This window comes from Rhinolophus sinicus, linkage group LG06 (assembly GCF_036562045.2).
Source record: "Rhinolophus sinicus isolate RSC01 linkage group LG06, ASM3656204v1, whole genome shotgun sequence".
Taxonomy (NCBI): domain Eukaryota; kingdom Metazoa; phylum Chordata; class Mammalia; order Chiroptera; family Rhinolophidae; genus Rhinolophus; species Rhinolophus sinicus.
In genome coordinates this window covers 91,417,331-91,443,850 of record NC_133756.1, presented here as the reverse complement: position 1 = coordinate 91,443,850, position 26,520 = coordinate 91,417,331, and the positions used below count along the sequence as shown (strand labels likewise).

Below are 26,520 nucleotides of genomic sequence, written 5' to 3'. Positions count from 1 at the left end.
AAAGAATAATAACGATAGTGTAAGTTTAGATGTGAGCACGGGAAAATGTGGAGTTGTTGAAAATTCTATTTTGGCAAAAATATACTTTAAAACTGTTGAAGTTTTAGAAGATAAATATTGAATTCCCTATTTTCCAGTTTTGAGAAAGTAGTAAGATCTCACCAAAATTCAGGTAAGCTCTGTTTATTAAGATCCCTGACCAGACAGGAGTTAAGTAGAGACCACTTCATAATTTTTCTGACTATAGAACAGAGACCAAGAAAAATGGGAGTTTTTATAAGTATCTCCGTATTTCACTGTTTTTTCTCCACTCCTTCCCAGGGATAGAGAGCGCCAAAGAATATGGAGATGATACTTGGCATTTTTCTCTCGTCGGTGGTACTGAAAGCAGTAAGGAAAAGATGCTGGAGCATCTTTTGGAGCAATGACCAATGCCCATGCAAGAAGCATCGAGAACTTGCTCTGCAAATTTATTTCGATCCTGCTCTCAACTCCTTCTTCACTTTAGACCGCCTCGCAGGTGGCACTCTGCAGGACTAGACCGCTGGAAGCTGCAACTGGAATCTTCAGAAGTCCGGGAAGTGACGGAGGACACAGCTTGTCAAATCATGAAAAGAGAAGCAACGGAAGTGACCCACCAATGTATGGACCCTACAACTTCCAAATTCAGAGACCGAATCGGACAAGCCCGCCCTGACGGCGGTAAGAAAACGATTCTCACTTTTCATTGGCTGACCCTCCCGAAGTCGGGACCTTGCTTCATTTTCATTGGTTGTTGCTGCTGTCACCTCCTTTTATCACACTCACTTTCCCATCGGCACCCAGTGAGCTTTGCGGAAGAGTGATTTACAGAAGTCGGGGGCGGGAGTCCGCGTGCTGCTAGCCGGCTACCGCCTCCCGCCCCGCCCCCGGCCCGAGGCCCCGCCCCCAGCCCTGCCGGGCCCCGCCTCTCCCTCCAGAGAGGGCGGGGACCAAGCGGCGGCTGCAGCCGCAGGAATATGCTGGAAGCCAGCGGGCGGGCACCCGGGAGGTGCTGAAGGGACAGTTCCCGCAGCCGAACTTGCCCGCTGAGGGAGGAGGGTGGAGCGGCCCCCGAGCTGGCGGGGCACGTGAGTGATGGAGACCATCTGGATCTACCAGTTCCGCCTCATAGTGATCGGGGACTCCACCGTGGGCAAGTCGTGCCTCCTGCACCGCTTCACCCAGGGCCGCTTTCCCGGACTGCGCTCCCCAGCCTGCGACCCTACGGTCGGCGTGGACTTCTTCTCCCGCTTGCTGGAGATCGAACCCGGCAAGAGGATCAAGCTGCAGCTCTGGGACACGGCGGGACAGGAGCGGTTCAGGTAGGGCCGCCAGCGCTGGGATCCCCGGGGACGCCGGAGACCGCGCCGCCCCTCCGTCTGCTCCGCGCCCCGTCCCCGAGCCTCGGCCCCACCCGCCCTGGTTGGGAAAGGCTCTGCCCTTCCCTCTCGAAAGTGCAAATACTCCATTCTCATTTCCCCTTTGCCCCTCCTCTTCCAGGGATGACTTCCTCCTCCGCAATTTCTCACTTCTTTCTTTGGCGCCCATTTCCTGCATCCCCTTTCCTTCTTTCCTTTCCCGACTGAACCCAGGTCACCCTTGCCGACCCTCCCTCTTCCCCAACTCTTTCTGCCCCTGCTTCAAGTCTTCAGCCCCCCCTGCTGCCTTCTCCCCAAACTCAAAGTCCCTTGTGCACACCCGGACCCGGCGACCCTCCTCCAAGCTCCCCTTTTCCTACGGTAACCAAGTGGCTTCCCCTCTGTTCCGCCCGGGTAGGGTTCCCAGATTCGTGATCGATCCCTTTAGCTTCACAGCAAGCAGTGCTCCAACCCCGGCGGGTTACTGCAAGAGCTCACTGGGCGTCTTTCAGAGCGAGATGGATGCGGTAATGGTTTGAACACCTCACAGCACCGAATGTGGTCATCAAAAATACTGGGCCATGTCCCGTGGGAATGTGTCTTGTACCGCAACTAGATGTAACATCAGGGACACTGGCACAGCTGAGGGTGTTTTTGTTTTGTTGTGTTTTTTAAGGCTTGAGTTGTCTTTAGAAGTTTGTCATTATTGATGCTTTGGTGGGGAAAAGAGAGATAATTGAGTTTTGTCTGGAACTTTTTATTTTATTTATAATGGATACTTAACTTTCCATGGTGATAATGCATCAGAAAATACTTTTCTAAATAGGAGAGGTCCAAATGAGTAGTCAGTCTCATTCTAAATGTTTGCTGAGACCCTGAAAGAAGGATTTCACAAAGATGACTCATGTAAATAAAAACTAATGTAAATTGTATTCATTTCCAGGATAGTTAAAACTGAACCAGATTACAAAACACATTTTAAATTCTAGGATTTGAGGATACATACTTTTTTAAGAGAAAGGTGAGGAATCTGGTATGTTGTAGTCGTTGGGTTTTTTCTTTTCTTTTTTAAGATTGTGTTATCAATTTGAACTCATTTAAGCAAGCATTTTGCAGTGTTCAGCAAGTAAGTGGCTTGGGAAATACAGTAGTACTCCATGAGGGGACTTCCCAAACATGGCTTCCCCTCGTCCCCAGCCAGCATCCATTCCCTATGAGATCAGCCTAATTCTGTGAGATTGTTCCAACATTTAAAGTTTTGGCTTCCATTCCCAGCTGTGACAATGATTCATAGAGATAATAAGAGGACTGCTTAGCTTGCTTATACTTTAGTTTTCCTCTGTATGAAGTGGAAAGATGGTAAGGCCAGCCCTTCAGAGAGGCGTTCAAGTTCATTGATTTGAATCGTACAATACCTAGAATTCCATGAAGAATTTTTTTCATTTTCAAGAATCTTCCTTTAATTAAAATAATTATCAAACTTCTGATTGCTCATTTGTGAAATGAAGGAACCATTATGATCTCTAAGATTCCTTGCAGTTTTACCATTCTAAGATTGATTGCAAATTCCTTCACTTGTGATCGCAATGAGAGATGAAGTTCAAGATATTTCAGGGTCAGGAAAAAAAAACAACACATTTGCTAATAGCTCTCGCTCTACCCTCTAAAGTGAATATAATAAAAACATTTTTTTTATGCTTTAAACTTCTAGTGTCTACTGTGAATTGCAGCTACAAGAAACAGGGATACTAAAATCGTATTGTATTTAATTGATTCCTTAAAAGTCGCTCCTCAACTTTTTGAGGAGAGGAAAGGATAATTAGATTTTAAAGACCTTTCTGGTAAGTACATCATTGCCTTTAAGAAGACTGTAAATAGTAATTCATTTTATATACATTATTAAAACCAGACAGTAACTCTCCCATAGTAATACAAGGACATTTAGGGGATGTTTACTGACAATGAGTCACACCTTATTTTGTTTGGCTCTTTACCAAAGATATATTTATAAACACATACATATTTCAGTACCTACCTCCAAACACTTGATTTTCTCTTATTTAGCAGAATGTTTCACCATAAAATTGCACTTAAGCAGATACTGTTAAACCATTCTGTATCTTTAAGAAAATACACATACTTATTTTGTATAATAAATATCCTTGAACATTTATTTCATAGAAAGTTACTATAGCTCATGAAGATATATTTCTGTCAGTCATAATCATACCATTAGGAATTTGTGGGAAATTTTATATTTGGAGGTTTATTAGTGATTGGCTATAAACTAACAAAAAGGAACCTACTTTAGACAGCTTGGGATAGCTTGAAAACATAAACAAATGTTACAGAACAACAAAATAGTATGCCAGTAATTATGACCAAATTAGCCTTAGTTTTCTTTTTCCCCCAGCTTTATTGAGGTATAATTGACAAATAAAGCCTTAGTTTTCAATGTTAAGATTAACATGTTAGCGGACAATAACTAGTTGCAAAAAATAAAAGGGAACAAAATCAAAATGGACACAATTTAGAAAAGTAATGTATATGTGAGCATAGTGTAAGTTGTACTGTAACTCTCAAATGTTAAGTTTTTATTACTAACACTATGTTTTAGTGAGGATAAATGTTAAATTGCTTTACTAAGGAGAGTCCAAATTAACAGTGCTTTCATTAAAGATATAAGTTTATTTCTCTTGTGTAACAACCTTAAGGTAAGTAGTCTAAGTTGGTGGAGTGGCTCTGCTCCAGGCCATCATTCAGGTACTTTTCCTCTCATTTTTCCATTACCCCTAGTACATGATTATCTTTGTGTACACTGTGTTCCAGCTCAGGGGAAGGGGAAAGGAAAGATTTAAATCAAGCAGTGTTCCTTTTAAGCAAGTGAGACCAACATGGTACAAATCACTTCAGCTCTCAGTTCACTGAGAACAAATTAGTTACAAGGTCACACTTAGACTTGGCTACCATGTGCCCAGGAAGAAGGAAAAATGGATTTGGCACTGTGGGCATTGCAAAGAAACTAGCAATCACCACTTTTAAATTTGAATCATCATAGTGGAAAAAGTTGCACAGGAAAGCAAATGAGCATATTAAAACAATGTTAATAAGGGTAAATATTAGAAGAGCTAGAAGTATGGAGAGCATCAAATGTAAGAATATAAAGTTCGAATTTTTCCCATAAAAAGCACTTAGGGCAATATAAAAATAAAATGAGATAAAGAAACAGTAATTTTGGTTGTAAGGAACAGGACGCTTCGATGCTTCAAACCAGATTTGGCCTTTTTATTCGTGTTGTCTGACCGTTGGGATGTTATATTAGGTTGGTTCACAAGTAATTGCGGTTTAAAAGGTTGAAAATAATTGCAAAAACTGCAATTACTTGTGCACCAACATAATAGTTACAGCCATTGGTTATAAAGCTCAGAGAATAATGTCCTCCTAATGTGATGCTCCTCAAAGCATATTCTGCAGAACACTCATCCCTTGGAATTCTTTTTTAAAGATGGATTCTGTGATCAAATAAGTTTGGAAATCCCTGTATTCCATATAGCACTCTCTTAGAAGTTCATATTGTTAAGGCTCTAAGAAGTATTGTGGCAAAGAAATCTGTTTAACTTTGATTACACCAACATTTCCCAAAATTATTTGAGAGGCTAGTTCTAAATATGAAAATCAATGGTAACTAGTGTTCTAAGGAGTATAATTTGGGAGACATTCCCTTGATGAGTTGCTTTAGTCACATTCTTTGTGCAGAAACACTAAATTTTCGAGGTTTGGAACAATGGGAAGACCTGCAGATGTTAGTTAACCAGCTAATTAACTTAGCAAAGGGCTGTAAATCCTGCCCCTCCCCCGCCAAAAAAAGCTGAAGGTGGCCGCTGATACCACTGAGCACACTAGGCCTTCCCTCACCCTCTGCCTGCCTCTTCCTCTTTTCCTTTAGCTCCTCTTCTAAGGTGTATCTGTCTCTTCCCTATGTGTCTCACCCCTTCTTCAGCTTCTTATTCTATTTTTCCTTTACCCCTTTCATCTCGTAAGAGGGACATCTTAGAATGATTGGAGAATATTAATTTTGGTGTATTAAGAGCCAGTTATTTTTATCCTCCCTGAATTATAAGGAATCTGCTTTCTTCCAGTCTGTCCTATCTGTCAATCGGTGGAAAAGAAAGGTGAGCCACTTAATGATACTGAGGTCCACACCCCCACACACACGTACACATATACCAAGGGACATCAGATATTACTTTAATAAGATATTTTTATTCTTTCTAAAGCAAAATACCTGCAAAGCCAATACTCTATGATTTTCATAAATCTGCCTCCAAAGGTCAGTAACTTTTGATCAATTCATGTACTATATAATTCAGAGAAGTTCACTTTAAAAACCACCACCCCACACAACCTACCTGGCTTATCCTGAAACATCTGTTATGGTAAAAACCATTGTTTTCTGAAAGGAAACACTTTATGCAATAAAGTACTATTCTGACCTATAGGAGTTCCAGAAAAATGTGAAACAGAGGTCAAAGTTGTTTTAAATTTAAAAGTATATTTTTAGTTTAAGCTGTGGAAGAGTTTCAAAATATAGATAATAGTTCAGTATGTAAGCATGACTGAATAAATTTTGATGGCTGGCTAGCATATTTTTTAGTTTAGTTTAAAATCTTATCTGTGTTCTCTTAAACATTCTTGAAATGCAATGATTTTTTTTTTTTGGATTTTCCCTCCTATGTTAATGATTTTTTTCATTTTTAGTTTAGGAACACCTTGATAAATTATTATGTTACTGGCAGTAATTCTTTAAGACCATCCACTGATATCAATATCTAGGATATAAACAAGCCATCAAAAATATCTCAGTGCCAAAAAAATATTGAGATAAGGGAACAGAGACTTCTCTCTTAGGCTCATTTCTACTTCACTGAAATGGTGAGTGTATCAGAAGTTACAAGAGGAAGGTCTTTATCGAGCTACGCCCAAAAGGTCTTCAGTGTCATTTCTTTACAAAATGTGATCCTTCTCTATGCCTATTTTTTTCTATTATTTGTGTGATTGGTCATAGTATCTTTTTAAATTATCTTCCTGGACTAGGTAGGTTAAAAGTGGTTTTCCTTCTGATTCTTTATCCTTTCCAAGTGTACTTCCTTTTTGTAGGAGTTCGTGTGATTTGGCCTCAAATAGATAAGGCTGAAGGATAGATAGCCTTCATAACAGACCTTTGCCTCAGAACTATAAAAGAATAGTGTGTGGCCCAAGCTGAACCCAGTTCTCTGAGAAGAGATCAAGAGAGAATACTGCAAATGGGAGTTAGTAAATATTAGGAACTTCCTGATATAAGAGATGGCATTATGAAGAAAGGTTATAGATTCTCAAATTCTAGGCATGGCCTATCATTTTTCTTCAGAGTAGCGTTTTTCAAAATGGTAATAATAGGTGTAATTTGAGAAACAGTTTCCTTGATCAAACAGTTTTGGAAATGCTCGGTTGTTGCAGGATTTCTCAGAGCTTTTAACATATTAATATGCTAATACACGTTGTGAATCTCCAAGGCAGATGCGGTGTTTCCCAACCCAGAGTCCCAACCCAGAGTCCTTTTACATAGAGCATTTTAGAGATAGACAGATAGAAGGATACACAGGTAAATGATAGGGCACTTTAGAAACAGAAACTTCAAAGAAAAAGTATAAGCAATTCCTTAATTTTAGGAATATATTTGAGAACCTCTCGTGGTTTCTTCTCTCTTATGATTCTCTATGTCTCTTTTGCTGGTGCTTCTGGATGATTTCATCAGTCTCCCTTTTAAAACACTTGATTACTATATTTTAGGGAGAGATCTAATCAAATCTATAGACTCTAGAGAGTCCCTTGATTTTTGTCCGTACAATCAAAATTTAAAACGGTTTCTCTTCCTGCCTGACTTGTCACACTTACACAGATCATACAATATCATTAACACTTATTTTGAACAAAAACACCTTCCAGTTAGAATCACTAGGAAAACTGAAAGAATGATAAAGGAGCAAATGGGTGGGAACTATGTAATTTTAGATTTCTTAGCTATAAAAAGACTACAAAAAGAGAATATTCTGAGAACAAAAGATTTTTGGAAACACAGTAGAAAATATAGAACAATGTAAACTTGAAGAAATCGCTCAAAAAGTAGGACAAAGAAGCAAAAATTTCAAAAATAGGAAAAAAAAGTTTTTTAGAAAATTAGAAGACTCATCCAAAAGGTTCAATACACAAGTAGCAGGCATTTCAAAAAAATAAAACAGGAAAAAACAAAACAGAGAGGAGACATCAGCAAGGAAGCAATACAAGAAAATTTTCCAAGATTTAGGGACTAAGTTTTCAATACAATAAACGAAAGTAGACACATTCTAAGGCATATTGTTACGAAATTCTAGAACACTGAGGTCACAGAGAAGTTCCTGAAAACTTCCAAGGACTGAGAGGCGGGAGGAAGGTCACATTAAAAACATCACGAATCAGACTGGCCTCAGATTTCCCTAAAACAACAGTGGAGGCTGGAAGACAATGAAGAAATTATTTCAGAATTCTGAAGGAATTATGTATCTGACCAAACTATCATTCAGCTGTGAAAGCAGAAACCAAACGTGCAAGATTGCAAAATATTGCCTTTTGCCTCTTTTTTAGGAAGCAACTTGATGTGCTACACACACACACACACACACACACACGTACATAACGGAGGAAACCAGGCATGAAGAGGAACTAACTGTGAAAAAAAGCAAAGCAGATACCAGGAAGATGGTGAAGGGAAATCCTAGGCTGATATCTCCACTGCAGGATGCCAAGGCCAGATTGGAGCTGGCCCAAAGGTTGTGTGGAAGAGATCTCTTCATAACAATGAAATTGACAGAAAAACTAATGTACAAATGAACTTAGAAGAAAACTGTGTGGTAGGGACTTTGTGCTCATTAATATCTGATGCTTCTTCTGGACATATGGGAGGAATATATTTCCATTCCCTCTGCACTTAGCAGAATCATGTAACTAATTGTGGCTAGTGGATTTGAGCAGAAGTCTCTTGTAGTGGTCTTAAAATAGAGCCCAGATTCTTTAACATTCTTCCTATGGAGAGGTAGGTTGCTTGTTACTGCCCATAAGCTGGCCTATCTTGACCAATATGCAAGATAATTATTAACTCTAAGGAAAAGAAGTCATGGTTTACTCCAGGGATCAGCAATGAAAAGAATCTATACGGTTAGAATAAAAAGGGCTAAGAAATGATCTTTCTAAAATTGTGATACAATGATATTGGCAAGATGGGGAAATGGGAAAACTAAGGATGTGTGGTAAGTGCGCATGTAACAATGATAAAAACATGAACTTAGAAAAACAAGGAAGGGTGGCCGGTTAGCTCAGTGGTTAGAGCACAGTGCTCATAATACCCAGGTCGCGGGTTCGATTTCCACATGGGCCAGTGAGCTGTGCCCTCCACAACTGGATTGAAAACAACGACTTGACTTGGAGCTGAGCTGTGCCCCCCCACCCCCAACAACTAGATTGAAAACAACGATGGAGCAGATGGGTCCTGGAAAAACACACTGTTCCCCAATATTCCCCAATAAAAATAAAAAAAGAAGAAAGAAACAAAGAAAAGAACATAATCTATTTAAAGAACTTGAAAATAAAAGCTGCATAATTTCAGAAATAGAATGAAATGAGGAAAAGATAAACATCAATTATAAATTTCAAGATGTGGAGAGATGTACAAAAGCACAGCAGTATAGAGGAAGTCATATGGGAACAGACAGAAGTCACAAAAATGGTCAGAGAATGATGACACAAGACAAAATACTCTTTAACTGTGTGAGACCACATAATGCACTATGGAAAACAAAATAATCACGAGAAACTGGTCATCATCTCTCTTTTTTTTTTTAAGGTTTTATTGGGGAAGGGGAACAGGACTTTATTGGGGAACAGTGTGTACTTCCAGGACTTTTTTCCAAGTCAAGTTGTTGTCCTTTCAATCTTAGTTATGGAGGGCGCAGCTCAGCTCCAGGTCCAGTTGCCGTTGCTAGTTGCAGGGGGCACAGCCCACCATCCCTTGCAGGAGTCGAACCGGCAACCTTGTGGTTGAGAGGACATGCTCCAACCAACTGAGCCATCCGGGAGCTCAGCGGCAGCTCAGCTCAAGGTGCCGTGTTCAATCTTAGTTTCAGGGGGCAGAGCCCACCATCCCTTGCGGGAGTCGAGGAATTGAACTGGCAACCCTGTGGTTGAGAGCCCACTGGCCCATGTGGGAATCGAACCTGCAGCCCGGAGTAAGGAGCACGGAGCTCTAACCACCTGAGCCACCGGGCCGGCCCCATCATCTCATTTTTGTTCTGCAAAAGGATGCCAGAAAGCATTGGAGTAAGTGCTGAAGTCTTTAAATGCTCTGGTAACATACCAATAAAAAATAAGCATCCTTTCATTACCACCTTGCAGACAATTAATGAAGCTAGAAACATTTCTCATTAATTTCCAAATAAACTATTTCAGTTTTCACAACACATAACTTATTCACCTTCCAGAATCCACTGCAAAGTACAATTTGAATTACTACCAATTTAAATACAGTAGGTTTTTGGAAAATGTGGATGATTTCACCTATATGCTTATAGTGTGTACAGTTATTCAACTTCTCCCCTTTTGACTTCACAAATCCCTACTATAAATATCAAAAGGAAATAAGCATTTTTGTTTTTCTCTGTTATTCTCCCATTTGCTCAGCATTTGCATGCTGGCTGGGCACAGTCTGACAGAATCTGACCTTATTAATTTAGTTCTTAATTAATTTGCAAATACTGGTAGGACTTATGCATGTCCAGTCTGTTTTAGACACTTAGGGATATAGCATTCCAAAAGAACTGACAAAAACTCTTGCTCTCATGGAGCTTATCTTCTAAAGGGGGGAGAAAGGCGATAACCAAATAAGCTGAAAAAACTGTATAGGAGATCAGAACATGTTAATTGCAACAGAGGAAAATAGAGGATAAAAGGTGAATAGAGCATGCTGCGTGGTAAGAAGGCTTCACTGTCATAAAATGATGATTTTTCAGAAAAGGAAAATAAAAGGTGGTCATGGGAATTAATGCATATATTCAAAAAGGGAATATGGCCTCTTAGTTCTTGTCAGTATTATACTGTATGTAGCCTCCACCACCACAAATTTGATTTTCAATGGAAAGACCCTGGAATTATAAAAGAAAACAAATTTTAATGTTTGTATGTATAAAGAAAGACATAAGCTTCAAGTTTCCGAATATTAGGCAAGGGCAGGGGCAGGGACTGTTAGCCTTAGAAACAAAAGGAGCGGCGAGACTTGTGTTTTAGTCTCCTGCAAGCATTCCAAAGGGTCCAGATTACAAGGCAAGTGAAGCAAGTACGTAAAGCATCAACACAAGGTCTATTCCCAGAAGGGCCTCAGGAATGTAATGTCATGGTGAACAGAGGCTCTCACAAGACTAATGCATTTATAGTCTGCTTGCTGCCAACAGCCTTTGGCATCAAAGTACTTCTGTCCTCTAAATGCCTGTCTTACAATTGGCAAAGCCACAGAAGGGCATTTCCGGGGTGGAACATCTGCTTCATTTTGCCTAAGTAAGTCAGCAAGTGCTCTATGTTTTGTTACTTTTTAAGAGGCCTGTATACATCCAACAAAGTTCATAATAACAGCCTGGAAGAGATATATAATCTTGCCACTTTCAGATAAAATTTTTTGTATAAGTAACTATCTAGTATAAATAATCTGGGGCATTCTAGTGCCTATGGTGGCCAGGGGTGGGAGGAGCAGAAAATGAGCTGCTGTTCAATGGGTATGGAGTTTCAGTCATGCAAGATGAGAAAGTTCTGGAGATCTGCTGTACAATATTGTGCTTGTAGTTAATACTGCCCTACTGTATGCTTAAAAATTGTTAAGAGGGTAGATCTCACATTATGTGTTTTTCACCATCATAATAAAAAAATGAATTTTAGCCTTTGAAAGTATGTTGCGAGTTCAGAAATATTTGTGACTTTGTTTTATGTCCTTTTCTTAAAAAATATATGTATACTCTATCAATTAGGTCAGCCAACTTAAGGAACTTAATCAAAAATGAAAGTAACTGAAGGCATGTCTGAGGCACAGAGACTTGACAGGAAGCTGGAGAGACCGGGCTTGGAATGAAGGAAAAGATCCCAGGAGTTCTGGGCAGCAAGAACCACAGAAGGCCAGTGTGGTCGCCAAAATACTATTGTCCCTTTTTTTCTGCCTGGTTTCTCCAAGCCATAAGAATCCCCAAATGTCCAGTTGGCAGTCTCAGCTAATTCAGTAGAAGCATCACAGGGTTCTCTAGTGAAAGCTTTTCTCCCTTGGATATGAAAACCTTTTTATCAGCAGAATTCAGAGTCACAGGGATTAGGAGCAACAAAAATATTTAGTGACTCAGTAAGTGTAATGGTGAGAGGCACCACACTCCACTTTCCCGCTGTGCTTCCCGTACCACAGTATCTATTAATGGGGGAAATCACCACCTACTCTATTCCTCACAGTTTAGAACATACATCCTGAAGGATCATGCCAAAATCTTATAAATTTGGACATGGGCATAACTGAATCTTATTAACCCATTCCACAGTTTTATAGGGCCATATCCCTCTAAGTGACAGTGACATGATAAGATCAATAAATTCCATGGCTTCAGCCCATTTCCCTATCCCTTCCTCTGTTATGTGAAGTTTTGGTCTCGACAAAGTACAGGATACTGTGACTGTATAAGGCACTCCATAAATTCATGGATGGTGGTGCTGGTATCATTTAAATCCAGATTAAACATCTGTTACATTCAGGACATATCAGTGTCTCCTCCATAATGCACCCCCTGCCCCCTAGAGTTAAGTACCATATCCAAGGTGTCAGTAGCTATTGGAAAATTGGGAATTAAGCAGTGATGTCCAAGTACGAGAAAGTCTGTTGAGCCCAGTCACTGACATCATCGCTCTACCAGGACCACTTTGAGTCCAAACATACTGACTGTTAATTATAGGACAGGACATTTTGTTTCATCAATTATTAGGAACTCCTTCATAGAGGGGATTTGGGGTGAGTATTCGCATAGGATACATACTCGAGACCCATCAACATACCTCTTTTGTAATACCTCCTTATTACCTGCCCTCCAATCTTGTTTTTTCCAACATGCCAAACCTTAGCCTCTGCTCATGAATTGTTATAGATTCTTATCTACATCTCTCCACCTCTTTCTCTGAAAGAAGTACAACTAGAAGTTCCACAAATGGACAGGTTTCTGTTTTCCAGTGACCTTCATTGGGCTGACCGATGCCAGCATATTGTTTCAAGCCATCCATAAGGCAGACTTGAATTTTTTCCTCTTTAATTGTAGAGAAATCCAGTAAGGCCATATATTGAGAGGGTGCTACAGGGGTAGCATGCTGGGTGTTTGAGCCTTGTTACTGTAGATCCCCTCCGGTACCACCCCTAGTCCTACCTATATTTGTGACCTCTGCTTGGTGACAAAGTTCCAGGCATATTTGTGACCTCTGCTTGGTGACAAAGTGCTCTTGATGAGCACTCAGATTGCACAGTCACTTGATGTTCCACAGCCAGGCAGTTAGTCTCTTATCAAAGCCAGGTTATAAGCCACGAACTATTTCTCGAAAGTGTAATAGCTCTTGAAAAGGAGGGCATGCCTTTATTCCAAAACGCCACTCTTGTAATTGTCCAGTGGACCCTTCCCCAGGCTTGATACAGCATCCCAGATTGCCCTAGGCACTTCAGCCAGGCACCATTAGCTCTGATGGACCATGGGCCAAATGGCAAAGCTGTTTGCATTGTGGTTTGAACCAGCTGAAGAGACTTCTCTTGCTTTCAGCCCTATTAAAGCTGGTAGCGTTTTGGTCTCCCATTTAACGGGTCAGAGAGGTACATCCAAATATTATGCCAGTATCCTCCAAAATTCAAAAAGTTCCAAGTATTATACTTTTTGGTTCTTGGTAGGAAGCATAAAATAACCACAACTTGTCTTTTTTGGAGAAGTTTCACCAGCATGCTCCGGATTAAGGGATACCACTCCCCCAAGAAACTTCACAGAGAATATGGACTACTGTATTTTCATGGGATGTACTTCATGGGAGGTGTGAACAAAAAATACAGTGAATGCTGCTTCCAAGTGCTATCCAACGGAAAGGCAGGGATTTTCAATATGGGAAGTGGCACTTTAAACCTTAGTAACAGTGTGTGACAAGTTTCAACTTGTTCAGTGCAGTCAGTTGGGTGTGAGCTACGGTTGAGAAAAGGTGTGTTTTAAAGTGTGCCATAAACCATGGATCACAGACAGCACATTAACATGAAATGGGCAAACGGTTTCATCCTCCATCATGACAATGCTCCGTGTCATACGTCGCTTCTGATACAGCAATTTCTGTCAAATAAAAACATTACAGTGTGTCCTCATCCACCTTATTCACCGCATCTGGCACCATGTGACTTCTGGCTCTTGCCCAAAGTCAAAATGATTCAGGACATCGAGGCAGCCATGATAGCGCAACTAAAGACACTCACGAAAGAGGACGTTCAGAACTGCTTCAGAAAGTGGCAAGAATGAAAAGATAAGTGTGTTCGAAGCTAGGGGGAGTATTTTGAGGGAGATTGATGGCAATGTGTCTTTTACTGTAATAAATTTTTAAAAATTTAAACATTCACTGTATTTTTTGATCACACATCAAATTTGGGATGCATATATGTATATTTAATTTATCCACCCTCCTCCAACACTGACATGCTCATAGCAACTCAGTGACCTTGGTGTGAGAACATAACACACTACTAATAGGTCTAATATTAGGCACCTTTCTTTTTTATGCATTGCTATTATCTCATTCCCTCAAACTTCCTTACTTTCGTGCTATTTGTCCTGTTTCCCCAACAGCTGTGTTCATCACTTCTACCAAATCAACCATTCACTTACTAAGAAGGTATTGAGTGCCCAATGTGTGCCAGGCCCTTGAGAACCACTGAGTATTCAGTGATGAGCATAGACATGGCACTTGCCTACCTCTCACAATTAGCAAACCAGTATCGAGGATCCAGAAAGTGGAAAGGAGAAGAAAAGGGTGCTACACAGGAGTACTGACCTTGAACATGCAGCAGTTCTGCCCACCAACGTGAGAAACCAATTCTGCCCAAACAGAGCAGCCATTTTTCCTTCTGTGGCGGAATCTAATAAGAAGAGTAAAATGTTCTCCAGTTCTCTATTGTAGGGAGATGAAGGTTGGATGGAAATTTTATTTCTTCCTATGGTAGAAGCCTAAATGTGAGGGATGAGGGAGAGGAGTTTCTCCTGATACCAACAGTATTCCTTGGCACTGTCAAGTATCCACTTGGGATTGGTTATAATTCATTCATAGTGACAGCAGCTGGTCTGATTGAGTGATTTTTCCCCAGAAGCATTCAGCTGCATGCTGAACTGATCCAGATATAGTTTTCCCAGATGAACATGACAGAGGGAGAGGGGCTTGGGAATTGAGATAGTTCCAATGGAAAAATTATAGTCGTGTTTCATAGAGCTAAGATATGGAAGGCAGTAAAGATAAGAGTTGGTCAGTGGACTATAAATCTTGATGAAATTAAAGAATTATCACAGTAAAAACATACTGGCAGGCTATGAGATTTTGATCAAAAAGTAGACTGTAAATTTGCAGTGTTGGAGGTATTTCTGGTGATGAAAAGGAAGTGGATGAGAAAGGCAGAATAGAGGGGAAAGTTCATGAGAAATGAGAAGTTAGGAAACTGAGAGGTGGCATCAGACAGCTCATCCATACGGATGTTGAAATCAGTGAGCAGAATGACAAGAACTGAGAGATAGAAAGACAAAGCCAAGTGCTCAAGTCTTCAGGACATGGAAAATGACCAAGCAGTTGGCAGATGACAACAGATGATAGAGCCAGATGGCATAAGCCTCAAAGGAGCAGAGGAATTTTTTTTTACTACAGGGTTGGGAGAGAATAATTATCTGGAGGCGGCTTCGGGGAAGCAGAAGCCACCTCCTCCTGACCCTCTAGAATGAGCAGCATGAGTTTGTGTAGGGTAGATGTTGAGGAAAATTTGCCTTCATTGGTTGATGTGAACTTTGGTCTATTAGCTTTTATCTGTTCCTGCATGTGAGGTGATTTCTGTGCTGTGATCAAGGATTAAGTAAATTCCCCCTTTGGTCTCATTCTCCCGAGCAGGGGAGATATGGGATGAGGTTGCTTTCTGGGTCTCATTCTCCCGAGCAGGGGAGATATGGGATGAGGTTGCTTTTCTGTCCCCCTTTGGTCTCATTCTCTCAAGTAGGGGAGATATGAGATGATGTTTGTTGTTCTGTCCGTGTTGTGAGGTGATGGTTAGCTTAGGGTTAAAGAAATTCTTGATCAGGGGTTGAGAGAATTCCCTCTTTGTTCTGTCTGTTTCGCCCACATCAGCAGATGAAGTGAAGAAGTAGCTATGTTATATCAGAATGATGTGACAGGCATATCACCAGGCCTTGTTGCTTATCGGGATGAATTGGCCCTTTGGCCGATGGGCAACATTCATATCAGTAACTGCCAGACCCTCCCGGAACTGGCCATTCCCCAAGGGGGAGGCAGGAACAAGAAATTTGGCTCTAAGGTACATCTGAGAAAATATATAAGACAGACCTCAGTTGGCAGTGTAGTTATTATTATTATTTCGTCGTTTCGTCATTTGTCATTGGTGCTTCTTCATCATTCTAACGTTTTGAAGACTTCCAGCAACATGCAGCTCACAGCACCAGGGATGTCCTGACTTTCAGCCATGAACCTGGTGAGGGCTGGCTGGTTCTGGACCTCTCCAGTGTTGTTCCCCGTGGTTAGCCTCCTTGAGAACTTGTTAGCATCTAGAAAACTTGTGTGCAGCTTGCAGCTTACAACATCAGAAGACGTCTTAACTTCTAACAACAACAGCAACGACACCAGCAGCAACATTCTTCAGATTGTTAACACCTTGAAAACTTATATGCAGCTTGCAGCTTATAGCATCAGAAGACGCTTTGACTTCTAACAACAACAACAACAACGGCAACAGCAGCAGCATTCTTGGGAACTAGCAAGCAGCGGTGTGGGAGACGCCTGAGTTTCTCTCAGCTACAGACCTGGCAAGGTTTTGATTTACGTCTTTTCCAGTGTTGTTCTCCCCTAGTTTGGTGAGCTTTTGGCATCCACTGTAATAGTTACTATCATATAAAGCTTACTACTGCTTTTGGATACTCCTTACTGATGTTATTTGTGTATTTAGCCAAGTGATTTTTGATCAATAGTAAACATATGTTGGGATCTCTTAAACTTATATGTATGTGCACTTCTTTGACATGGCACGGTTATCAATGTATATAGTTTAGTCTTAACCACCTTTATTTTCGGACATTAACATAGTTCTATTAATTGTCTTTGCCTTTTGTTATTGTATATTGTTAAATAAATTGATTAGATATTAAATAAATAATTAATTAGCCCCGTTCTAGAGTGTGTCCCTCCTGTTTCTTTTCCCCACTCGTGATTACAGTGTGCTGTAATGGGGGTTGGGGGGAGACCAGAAGGTTTCAGTCAAGGAGAGGAGGAGGAGAAAACATTCTGAGGAGACTAGTCTTTGAAAATGGGATAAGGGGCAGGCCCGGTGGCTCAGGCAGTTAGAGCTCCATGCTCCTAACTCCGAAGGCTGCCGGTTCAATTCCCACATGGGCCAGTGGGCTCTTAACCACAAGGTTGCTGGTTCGACTCCCACAAGGATGGTGGGCTGTGGCCCCTGCAACTAGCAATGGCAACTGGACCTGGAGCTGAGCTGTGCCCTCCACAACTAAGACTGAAAGAACAACAGCTTGACTTGGAAAAAAGGCCTAGAAGTACACACTGTTCCCCAATAAAGTCCTGTTCCCCTTTCCCAATAAAATCTTAAAAAAAAAAAAATGGGATAAGAGCTGCTAAGAATATAGTTTTCAAGGTATAAAAGAACCTGTAGGGGTTTTTTAATAATAAAAACCAGATCTTCCACTTGGGAGGGACAAAGTGCTGCTAAGAACTTGTAACCCTGACCCCTGTCCTACATAATTCACCATCCCCAATATACCATTACACTGGGTTTAGGGGGTGCTGTATCCCCTTTACCAGCCTTACCAAAGTATAGTCTCGTAACTCTTAGTTCTCCCATGAAAAATCCGAGACCAGATTGGAATTCTCACTTCCTTCCTTATTCATCCCTTCCCTCCATCTTCTCCCCTAATTTTTTTCTTTTCTTTAAATCACCCATTCATTCAGTGAGACTTTCAAAGCCCAGAAGGAAAATAGATATAAATTAACGTGATGTTGTTGCTTATAAAGAATTGTTACTCATCATCAACTCCTGAATTCTTTACAGGGAGGCCTACTCACCTACAGTGTTTCCCTGAAAATAAGACCTAGCCAGACAATCAGCTCTAATGCGTCTTTTGGAGCAAAAATTAATATAAGACCCGGTATTTATTATATTATATTATATTATATTATATTATATTATATTATATTATATTACATTATTATATTAAAGACCCAGTCTTATAGTAAAATAAGACCGGATCTTATATTAAATTTTGCTCCAAAAGACATATTAGAGCTGATGGTCTGACTAGGTCTTATTTTTGGGGAAACATGGTATTTTTTTAAGATATGTTCCGTACCTCCTATAATACCTTCAAGAATTTCTAAAGATATAAGTGTTCTGACCCAAAGGAGGAGATCCAAGGAAAGATAGATGCTCCCTCATCCCTTCTGTAAGACCTGCCTTTCAAGTTCCAATTTTCAGCCTGAAGGCCTGTTCCGTCTCAATGACTGACAGCAGGGATGCCCAATTGTTTTAGGGAAAGCCTACCTCCTAGGAAAACTATATCTGAACCTGAAGCTTAACCATGTCAGAATTCTAAACCTAATATCCATATCCACACAGAGAAACCAGAGATCCAGTTATTATATAGAAAATGGCAGATGTCACAGAGAGCTTTTATTTCAACTAATCATTAATAAAGCCTGTTTTATGGCATAATTTTATATACTTTGCTGTAATTTTATTTTGTAGAATGATTTCCCAACTGTATTCCAAATGTTTCAAAATTAAATACAAGGCACTAGAAAACATGGTATTTCTTACTGTGTAAAACATGCCTCTGCCTAATATGCAAGCATTTCAACATTGAATTTTCAACCACAAAAGCATGTTTTTTTTCAAATTATACTAATGGTATTAAGTAGGAGGGGGAATAAAAGTAATGCAGACTTAGTGCTAAGTAAATCAAAACTTTCAGTCTAATAACATAGCCTTAATTAGGTTTCTCTTAAGGTACTGTACATATGCCTAAATTCACACATATAAAGATGAGTAACAAAACAATAACAAATTAGTTATCCCTCCAAAACCACAAGTTAAATGAACTGTGTTATTTGTAGCCAGCTAAAGATAGTGGGAGATTTTTTTGTTTATGGTCAATGCCTATATATTATAGTAATCTTTGAGAAAAAAAAATTTTAACTAATCACTTGAGAATCTCTCTGGTGGGAATTCTGAGGAGAAACGAAATGGAAAGAAAGGGGAGGTAAAATACTTTCTTCACATTTCCACAACAAATGTTACTCGTGGTATCAGGTCATAGGACTGAGCTATAATTTCAGCAATCAGATTAATGAAGGTATGTAAAAGTTGAGAGTACTCGATAAACCACTGGTCCTCCACAAACATCTTTGGTGCATCAGGCAAGCAACAAAAGAGTTTGCTTAAGGATGATCTCAGTGCTCAAGACTGACAACTTGGAAACGGAGACACATGCACTCTCTGGCTCACATAACATTTAGCATTTTCCCTCTCCATTAAGATTGATTAATCCAATGTAACAAATATTAAGTGACATCTATCATTTGCCAGGCAGTATGATTGTTGGGTACATAGACAAAAAATATTTGACCCTCAAGGAGCCTTGAATTGAGTGGGAGACACACTAGCAAATTCAATCAGCACATTATGAAAAGTGACATAATGGCAGTATGCCAAAAGTTTAATGGAGTATGAGAGGAGTGTCTAAAAGAGGGGGTGGGGGAGAGGCCAATGGCAGGGAAGGCTACTCATGTATATATACTTTTTGATCTGACTCTTGAAGGAAAAATAGGAGTTTGCTAGGCAAAAATAGGTAGAAGACATTTTAGGTAGAGAAAACAACTTATGTAAAGGCAAAAAATATAAGACTGTGTGGCATTGCCACCTTGCCTCATGATTCAGTCAGGAAACAAATGGCACACTTCAAAGATTAACTGAAAAGGTTTTAAAGAGGTGACTATTTTCAGAAATGTGATCAAGGTCAAGGGCAACAACAAAGGATGGTGAAGTATTCAGGGATAGCAACAGTGGCAAGCCATTAACCACCTGGCCAGAAGGGGCAAGAAAAAGGAATGAGATCACCAGAGCCTGGTGAAAGCCATAGATATGAAACAGGGACTGCCTAACAGGGACCTTGGCCAGCAGCAGAGGAACACAAGCACTGCCAAGTCACAGCCTGGGAGGGGTAAATACTGTGTCCTCTCTTTTCTCCAGTCTCCAGTAGGCACCTCTCATTGGCTGAACCCCACCGCAAGCCAGAGGACAAGGGAGTTTGGGAAAGCTTTCTGTAAAGGTCAGCTTCCAGAAGCCCAGAAATTGAAGACTAGATCTGGAGAAGCAAACAATCATTAGCATACCTCATATTCATATCCCATATCCAAACAATTTCCTATTTCTTGAATAGGTATAGCATAGGTCTGACTGTACCTGTAATTAACATTATAACAAGTTTGCCCTTGTTTCTGCTTCCTTCACTGATAAAGAAGAAAGGAGCTTGTTGAATTAAATGACAGGGAGAGATTCTTAAGATCTGGTTTGCTATGCAACCTCTGCCCTTTGCCAAATCTTTCTGTGACTATTTTTAACTACAGTGATGTAATAATTGTTCTATCATATATTTAAACATAAAAACAAATAATCCTAAGACAGTATGAGATGACATATTGTTTAAGTGCTCATTTGTGTATCTAAAAATAATATCAGTGAATGAAACTCGCTTGCATATTAGACTCGTAGAATATTTTTGGTCACTTAAGACACTTCATACTTGATTTACAAATTCCAATTAAATCACATTGAGGTATCTTAAATTTTTATTATGGACTACATTGTTTGAAAGGGGAATAAAAACAACTTGTTCTTTTACAACCTTTTTTTCTTTTTCTTTTTCAGATCAATAACTCGATCTTACTACCGCAACTCAGTTGGTGGATTTTTAGTATTTGACATTACTAACCGACGATCTTTTGAACATGTGAAAGATTGGCTAGAAGAAGCAAAAATGCACGTGCAGCCATTTCAGATTATATTTCTTCTAGTGGGACATAAATGTGATTTAGCTTCACAGCGTCAAGTTACAAGGGAAGAAGCTGAAAAACTGTCAGCAGACTGTGGTATGAAGTATATAGAAACCTCAGCAAAAGATGCTACAAATGTTGAGGAATCCTTCACGATCTTGACAAGAGACATATATGAACTTATCAAAAGGGGAGAAATTTGTATTCAGGATGGCTGGGAAGGGGTTAAAAGTGGTTTTGTTCCAAATACTGTACATTCTTCTGAGGAAGCAGTGAAGCCCAGGAAAGAGTGCTTCTGCTGATTTCAGACATGCCAAAGAACTAACAAGAACAGATTGGGTGTCATTTCAGGATAAATACTAACATTAACAGGAGAATGATACAATGAAAGCATTTAAAAAAAATGGTCAATCATGTTAACACTATTTTGTAAGGTATTTGATTCAGAACGCTATGCTTGTGCTAAAATATCAAGCAAAACAGACAACTTTTTCTTGAAACTGTAGTAGAATTACCCCCATTCTCACTTTGTTGGCCATAATGTCCAAATACGTCAATATTACTCATTTTTCTTGACAGCTTGAAATGGGTTTTGGGGTTTTTTTTGTCTGATTGAAAAGATTTTATGAGGAATTACATTCTCTTGAGTTAATTTATTAAAATTGAATGGTAAAGTGAATTTAAATAATCTCAGAAGTCTCAACTAGGACTAAAATAACAATTCCTTGCTTAAGGTACCAAGTTTTTAACTAGTCTCTGTAATATTTATCCTCCTTTAATTTTGCCGGAACATAAAATAAGTTTTATACTCATTTTTGTTTTCTGATTTGTTGCTCCTAAAATTTTTATGTTTTATGAAGTTACCTAAGGATTCAAGCAAAATATTTTATTACAAATATTTGTAAAAATTAAAACAAAGGAGCACTCATCAGCAAATGTTTTGATGTCATAGTATACTGTCCTTATTTAGATAAGAAAAACAAATTTATTTATATACTGACATTTTCCAAAAAGTAAATGCAATTTACCTTAAACTAAATGCAATTTACCTTGAACTACTGTCAAAATTACCAATATAGGTAAATATAGAATGTTTTTAGTAAGAGCTTTTTTGTCCAAGTAAATTTCCAAATTTCCCCACTTTGAATACAAAAAAAAGTATAAGAAAGATTTTTCTGGACAAAGAAAATTGGGTGGGTACATGTTTGATGTATTTAGCAATCAAATTGTATTTTACAATATCATCAGTAAAAGTAAAGATAAAATAATGAGTTAAGGCTCTAAGATGACTTTTGAGTTTCCTGATTTTTGAGTTTCCTTATTGGTTAAATTCCCCTTCTGGAAGGGACATTTTGATGACAATGTCAAATATTTCATAACATACATTTCTATTCTGTTCTGTAAACCATTCCTAATCCCAAAGGGGCACCAAACAAAGCTGCCTTTTTGGAATCATGAGGTTTTTACTGTCAAACTATAGTAGCTTCATTTTGTTTGAAAACCAAAGTGGTATGGTAGAAAGAATACTTAAGAAGTCAGAAAACCTAGGTTCTAAGCTTGCCTTTGCTATACCAATATTTGTACATAAGTCACTTCACTTCTCTAAGCAGTTTTCTCATCTATAAAATGAGGTTAATAACCCCATTTATTGTGTTTCATGGACTTATTTTGAAAATCAAGTGAATCATGTGAAAAAGCTTTGTAAATAGAGAAAGCAGCATACAAATGTGAGATTGGTATCAGCCGCTCATGGGCATACTTTTTACAATGGATGAGAATTTGGCTTTCTCACGTTCTTTTGCTGCATTCCCACCTTCTGTAGAGAGAGCAGAAGAAGGTACATGTTCTCACAGACCTGGGGGAATTCTTGGTTTGATGTATACCCTCTGTCCTCTTAACCTGAAACACTGCTCCTCCAAAGTAGAAACAATAGGGAAATCACAGGAGACTGAATTCAATCAAAAATCACATTTGAATGTAGTTTTTGAGCATCTTTGAAATAGATATTTAATTATATTTTTAAGTACTTGTACATTTTCTAGGTTCATGTAAGTATTTTTAATAGTGCTTATGGAGACAAGAATATAAATTATAACATCACCGTAAAAATTTTGAATATTTTCTTGATATTCTTAGATTAATTTCACTTGAATGAGTTCAAACTATAATTGACCAGATAAGAAAATACCTGTCCCCCAAAATGTGAAGTAATCTATTTTTACTGTTAAAATTTTAAATCTTATAATTTTCCATCAGTCCAAAATGGCATAAACTCAAAAACTGAACATCTAACAGCAGTTTAAAATATAGTCACTTATGCTCGCTTACAAAGTTAAATAGCTAAAATAGGAAATGTGATTAACGTCTAGTGGACACTCTTCATAATACTAATGCTAGAGTAAGACTAATATTTGGGCTAACAGATATGATGTATTCCAACATTTAGAATAGAATTAAGGAATTGGAAGAAACAAATAGGAAAGCAGAGCCCCAAAAAGTTAATACTTACCAAGGTCACACATGAGCAGAAGCAAGCCTAGAGCTCTGGTTCTCCTTACACCTTCATTGGGGTTCTTTCCATTACCATTCTGTATCAGGTGTGTTGGTGTTTGTGTGTGTGGTAAAGAAAAGGGGAAATGTGATCTAACTGAATCCACAAAATACTAAAATTGAGCTGAATCATTTTGACATTATAGAGGAGTTATTCGTGGTATAACAATATTAAAATGAACAGTGACTACAAAGAACTGAATTTTTTTTGTTGTTTTCTTATTGTCTTTTTTATATATTTTCTTTAGTTTTTTTCTTTATTTTAAATTTTAATAACTGAATTCTTATACAAGATTGCCAAATGTCTGTATAAGCTTAGCCAGATGATCTTTATCCATATATTCAAGTGTATACACATACATATGGATATTATATATATATATAAAATAACTGACCTATTTTCTTATACATCGTTATAGAGAATATGGATTATAATGCCTAAATAGTAAAAATATTTGCTCCAGGCAAAACCATCATTTTAACTAAGTGTCTTAGAAGTTATATTAATATATACTTGAATCAGATATGATTGAAATTATTTAATTTGAAATTTATTTAATTTAAATTTGAATCTATTTAAAAATTTTAAAACTAATGATGCTACAGTATTAAATATTTTAAATAAATATGATTAAAAAATGAAAAACCATCCAATCATGTGATGAATCTGTCCCTGACAGAAATTGCTCATCTTGAGTTACAGTAACACTTTTAGTGCATGTGGTGATATGAGGGTTCATTAAATGGTAAGCTTAAACCAAAATGATTATGTAATCAGAGTGCTTTTAAATGTGGCCTTATATTCATAATAGTAGCAAACAAGATTTCTTGAGCCTGGAATCTTGAGCATTTACTTTAGGTTTCCAAAAGCCTCAAAGTACTCCATGATTTTTTTGTGTGTGGCAACCAATGCAGTTTTTATTATTAAGTTAACTTTACCAATCTATTTATCCAAATTTACATCATTTAAAAAAACAAATCTATGGATTAATAAAATAATTTTAAGAGTGCTTTTGTCAGATTTTATACTGCCCTTGGTTCAATTAAGTACAGAACTTCCACTGACTTCAAAGAGTGCACTGTATTTGAATAATTTCCTTGGGTCTGACCTAGTGAGAAGGATTTGAAAGACTAAAGGCCCATTTCATAAGCTAGCTCATTTGTTCCCAGTAATGCCTGGAGAGATTTAGTTGGAAATCCAAAAGAAACATAATCTTTAAGAAAATAAACTTAGATGGTTTATATTTTAATATAGAATACATTCCCAATCAGAAGCTAACTCTTGGGAATTCTACAGCTGATAAATAGCCATCTCTGCTTCAGAATCTTTCTAAATCCCAGTGTCTTCACTAAACTTCATTGAGAAACCAATCTTTACGTCATCTTAAAATAACTAACAAACTATTCTGAACTTAAATGAACTACTGCATGACTTGATATTTCTATAATCTTGATAACAGATGAAAGTAGACACGAGTGAGGAGCTGTGACAATCTCTTATCAATCATTACACTATCTAGTTCATTGAATACACATAATCATGGTATGGAATAAATGAAGAGAAAATAAAAAAGTTTAAGATATTTTTTAATTTAGTGTTCCTGATTGTTATCTCTCTGGGTAAATTTTTTGTCTTTTCTAAAATAGTGCCTAAACTTTGTCTTATCTATGTGACATTCAGTGACGACTAATTGATGATTATTATGTTGAATTAAGCCTATTAAATGTGGGTTCCATATATATGGTTCTATTTTATACATTCTATTCCATCTCATGGAACAAACTTGTTTCGTTATAATCATATCTTGTCTTTTTTTTTTTAGAATGACAGCCAGTGGAAGAAAGATATGGTATAAACTTTTTGAAGTATGGTATTAGTGTTATTTTGTTTTAAATAATGAATAAAAACAAGAAGACTGAGAACTATGATTGTCATGAGAACTAAGGATTGTTACATTATCCACCTTTAGTGAACCATCTTTAGTGGTGCTTTTAAAACACAAGCAACTATTTAACTGCAATTAAATGGATGTGTGTGTTTATTCACAAATGAAATGCAAATAAGAATTAAAGAACTGAAATTTTTTATATATTACATAATACTGTAGTGGACCATGGGGTCGAATCCAATAATCAAATATTTATATATATGCAGAAAAATGTATGAAGATTCACACTAAAAAAGACAAAATCTATAAATAACCTGTTATCAGTTCAAGTCAGATTTTTGCTGCCAAAGGAGTTATCAAAAGACTTTTAAGTATTCAGAGCTTTATGGATTTCAAAATTGTACGAAAGGGATCATGGCCATGTACTATACCTTAACAGATAATTCAGAATTTGTGACTTTTTTCTAGTTGGCTTATCTTTGTCATGCTTCAGACTTGCACACAATAGAAGCTTATTAGCTTTTGAATTGAGCTGTTAAAACAACATGCAAAAAAATTTTATAATATCTGCACATATAATATCTGCACAAGTTACATATGTAAAATGTTTCCAGCAGTGTTTGGCACATAGTAAACACTTGATAAATGTGATCTTTTAATTTTGTTTTACTTTTAGTATTGCTGTTACAACCACTAAATCGCCAAGAAGCAGTTTTAATCCCCATGGTGTGCCAGAAACTAATCTTTTATAATGGCTGTCTGACTAGTTCATTGTACATGGTCATAACTCTGTGAAATGGTCTGATTCTTAGAGTCAAGGAAAAATGCTTTAAGAGGACAAACAGAAGATGTTACAACTCTTAGGATGGCTGGCAATTGCCAACAGCATCTGACCAGATGGAAAGGTGCTCAAATGACTTTACGGCCATCATGTCTTGACAGCAGTGTTGGAAACAGTTATCAGTAGGAAAAATAATGCATGTGCAGTGTGATAAGGACCGTGGGTCAAAGGATTGGGCTTCTCAGTCTGTTACATATAAAATGATCACCAGTCGCATTGGTTTTAAAAGATTTTTTGGTAACAGCTTTATTGGCATATAATTCACATACCATGTAATTCACCCATTTAAGATGTATAAGTAAATATTTTTCATTTTTTCGTATACTCAGTGTAGTGCAACCATCACCACAGTCTGTTTTAAAACATTTTTGTCGCCTCCAAATGAAATCCCCATACTCTTTAGCTATCATTCCCAATACCCCTCCCCACCCCACAC

General features: G+C 38.2%; 1 protein-coding gene and 1 long non-coding RNA gene across 2 annotated transcripts; both read left to right on the top strand.

The window, feature by feature from the left end:
• The first annotated feature begins 948 nt into the window (after positions 1-948).
• RAB39A (RAB39A, member RAS oncogene family) lies at positions 949-24,945 on the top strand. The gene is made up of 2 exons (XM_019718713.2): positions 949-1,343; positions 20,680-24,945. The coding sequence occupies exons 1-2, from the start codon at positions 1,117-1,119 to the stop codon at positions 21,104-21,106; spliced, it is 654 nt and encodes a 217-aa protein (XP_019574272.1). The 5' UTR covers positions 949-1,116; the 3' UTR covers positions 21,107-24,945.
• Positions 14,407-16,911, top strand: LOC141572193 (uncharacterized). Its single transcript, XR_012497406.1, has 2 exons — positions 14,407-15,640; positions 15,689-16,911. It is a non-coding gene; the product is annotated as an uncharacterized LOC141572193 (long non-coding RNA).
• Positions 24,946-26,520: the final 1,575 nt, after the last annotated feature.

Excerpts from the sequence above, each read along its gene's own strand:
- RAB39A (XM_019718713.2), top strand. The coding sequence starts at position 1,117 with ATGGAGACCATCTGGATCTACCAGTTCCGCCTCATAGTGATCGGGGAC. Across the intron at positions 1,344-20,679 it reads GCGGGACAGGAGCGGTTCAG|ATCAATAACTCGATCTTACT; the intron begins GTAGGGCCGCCA and ends TTTCTTTTTCAG.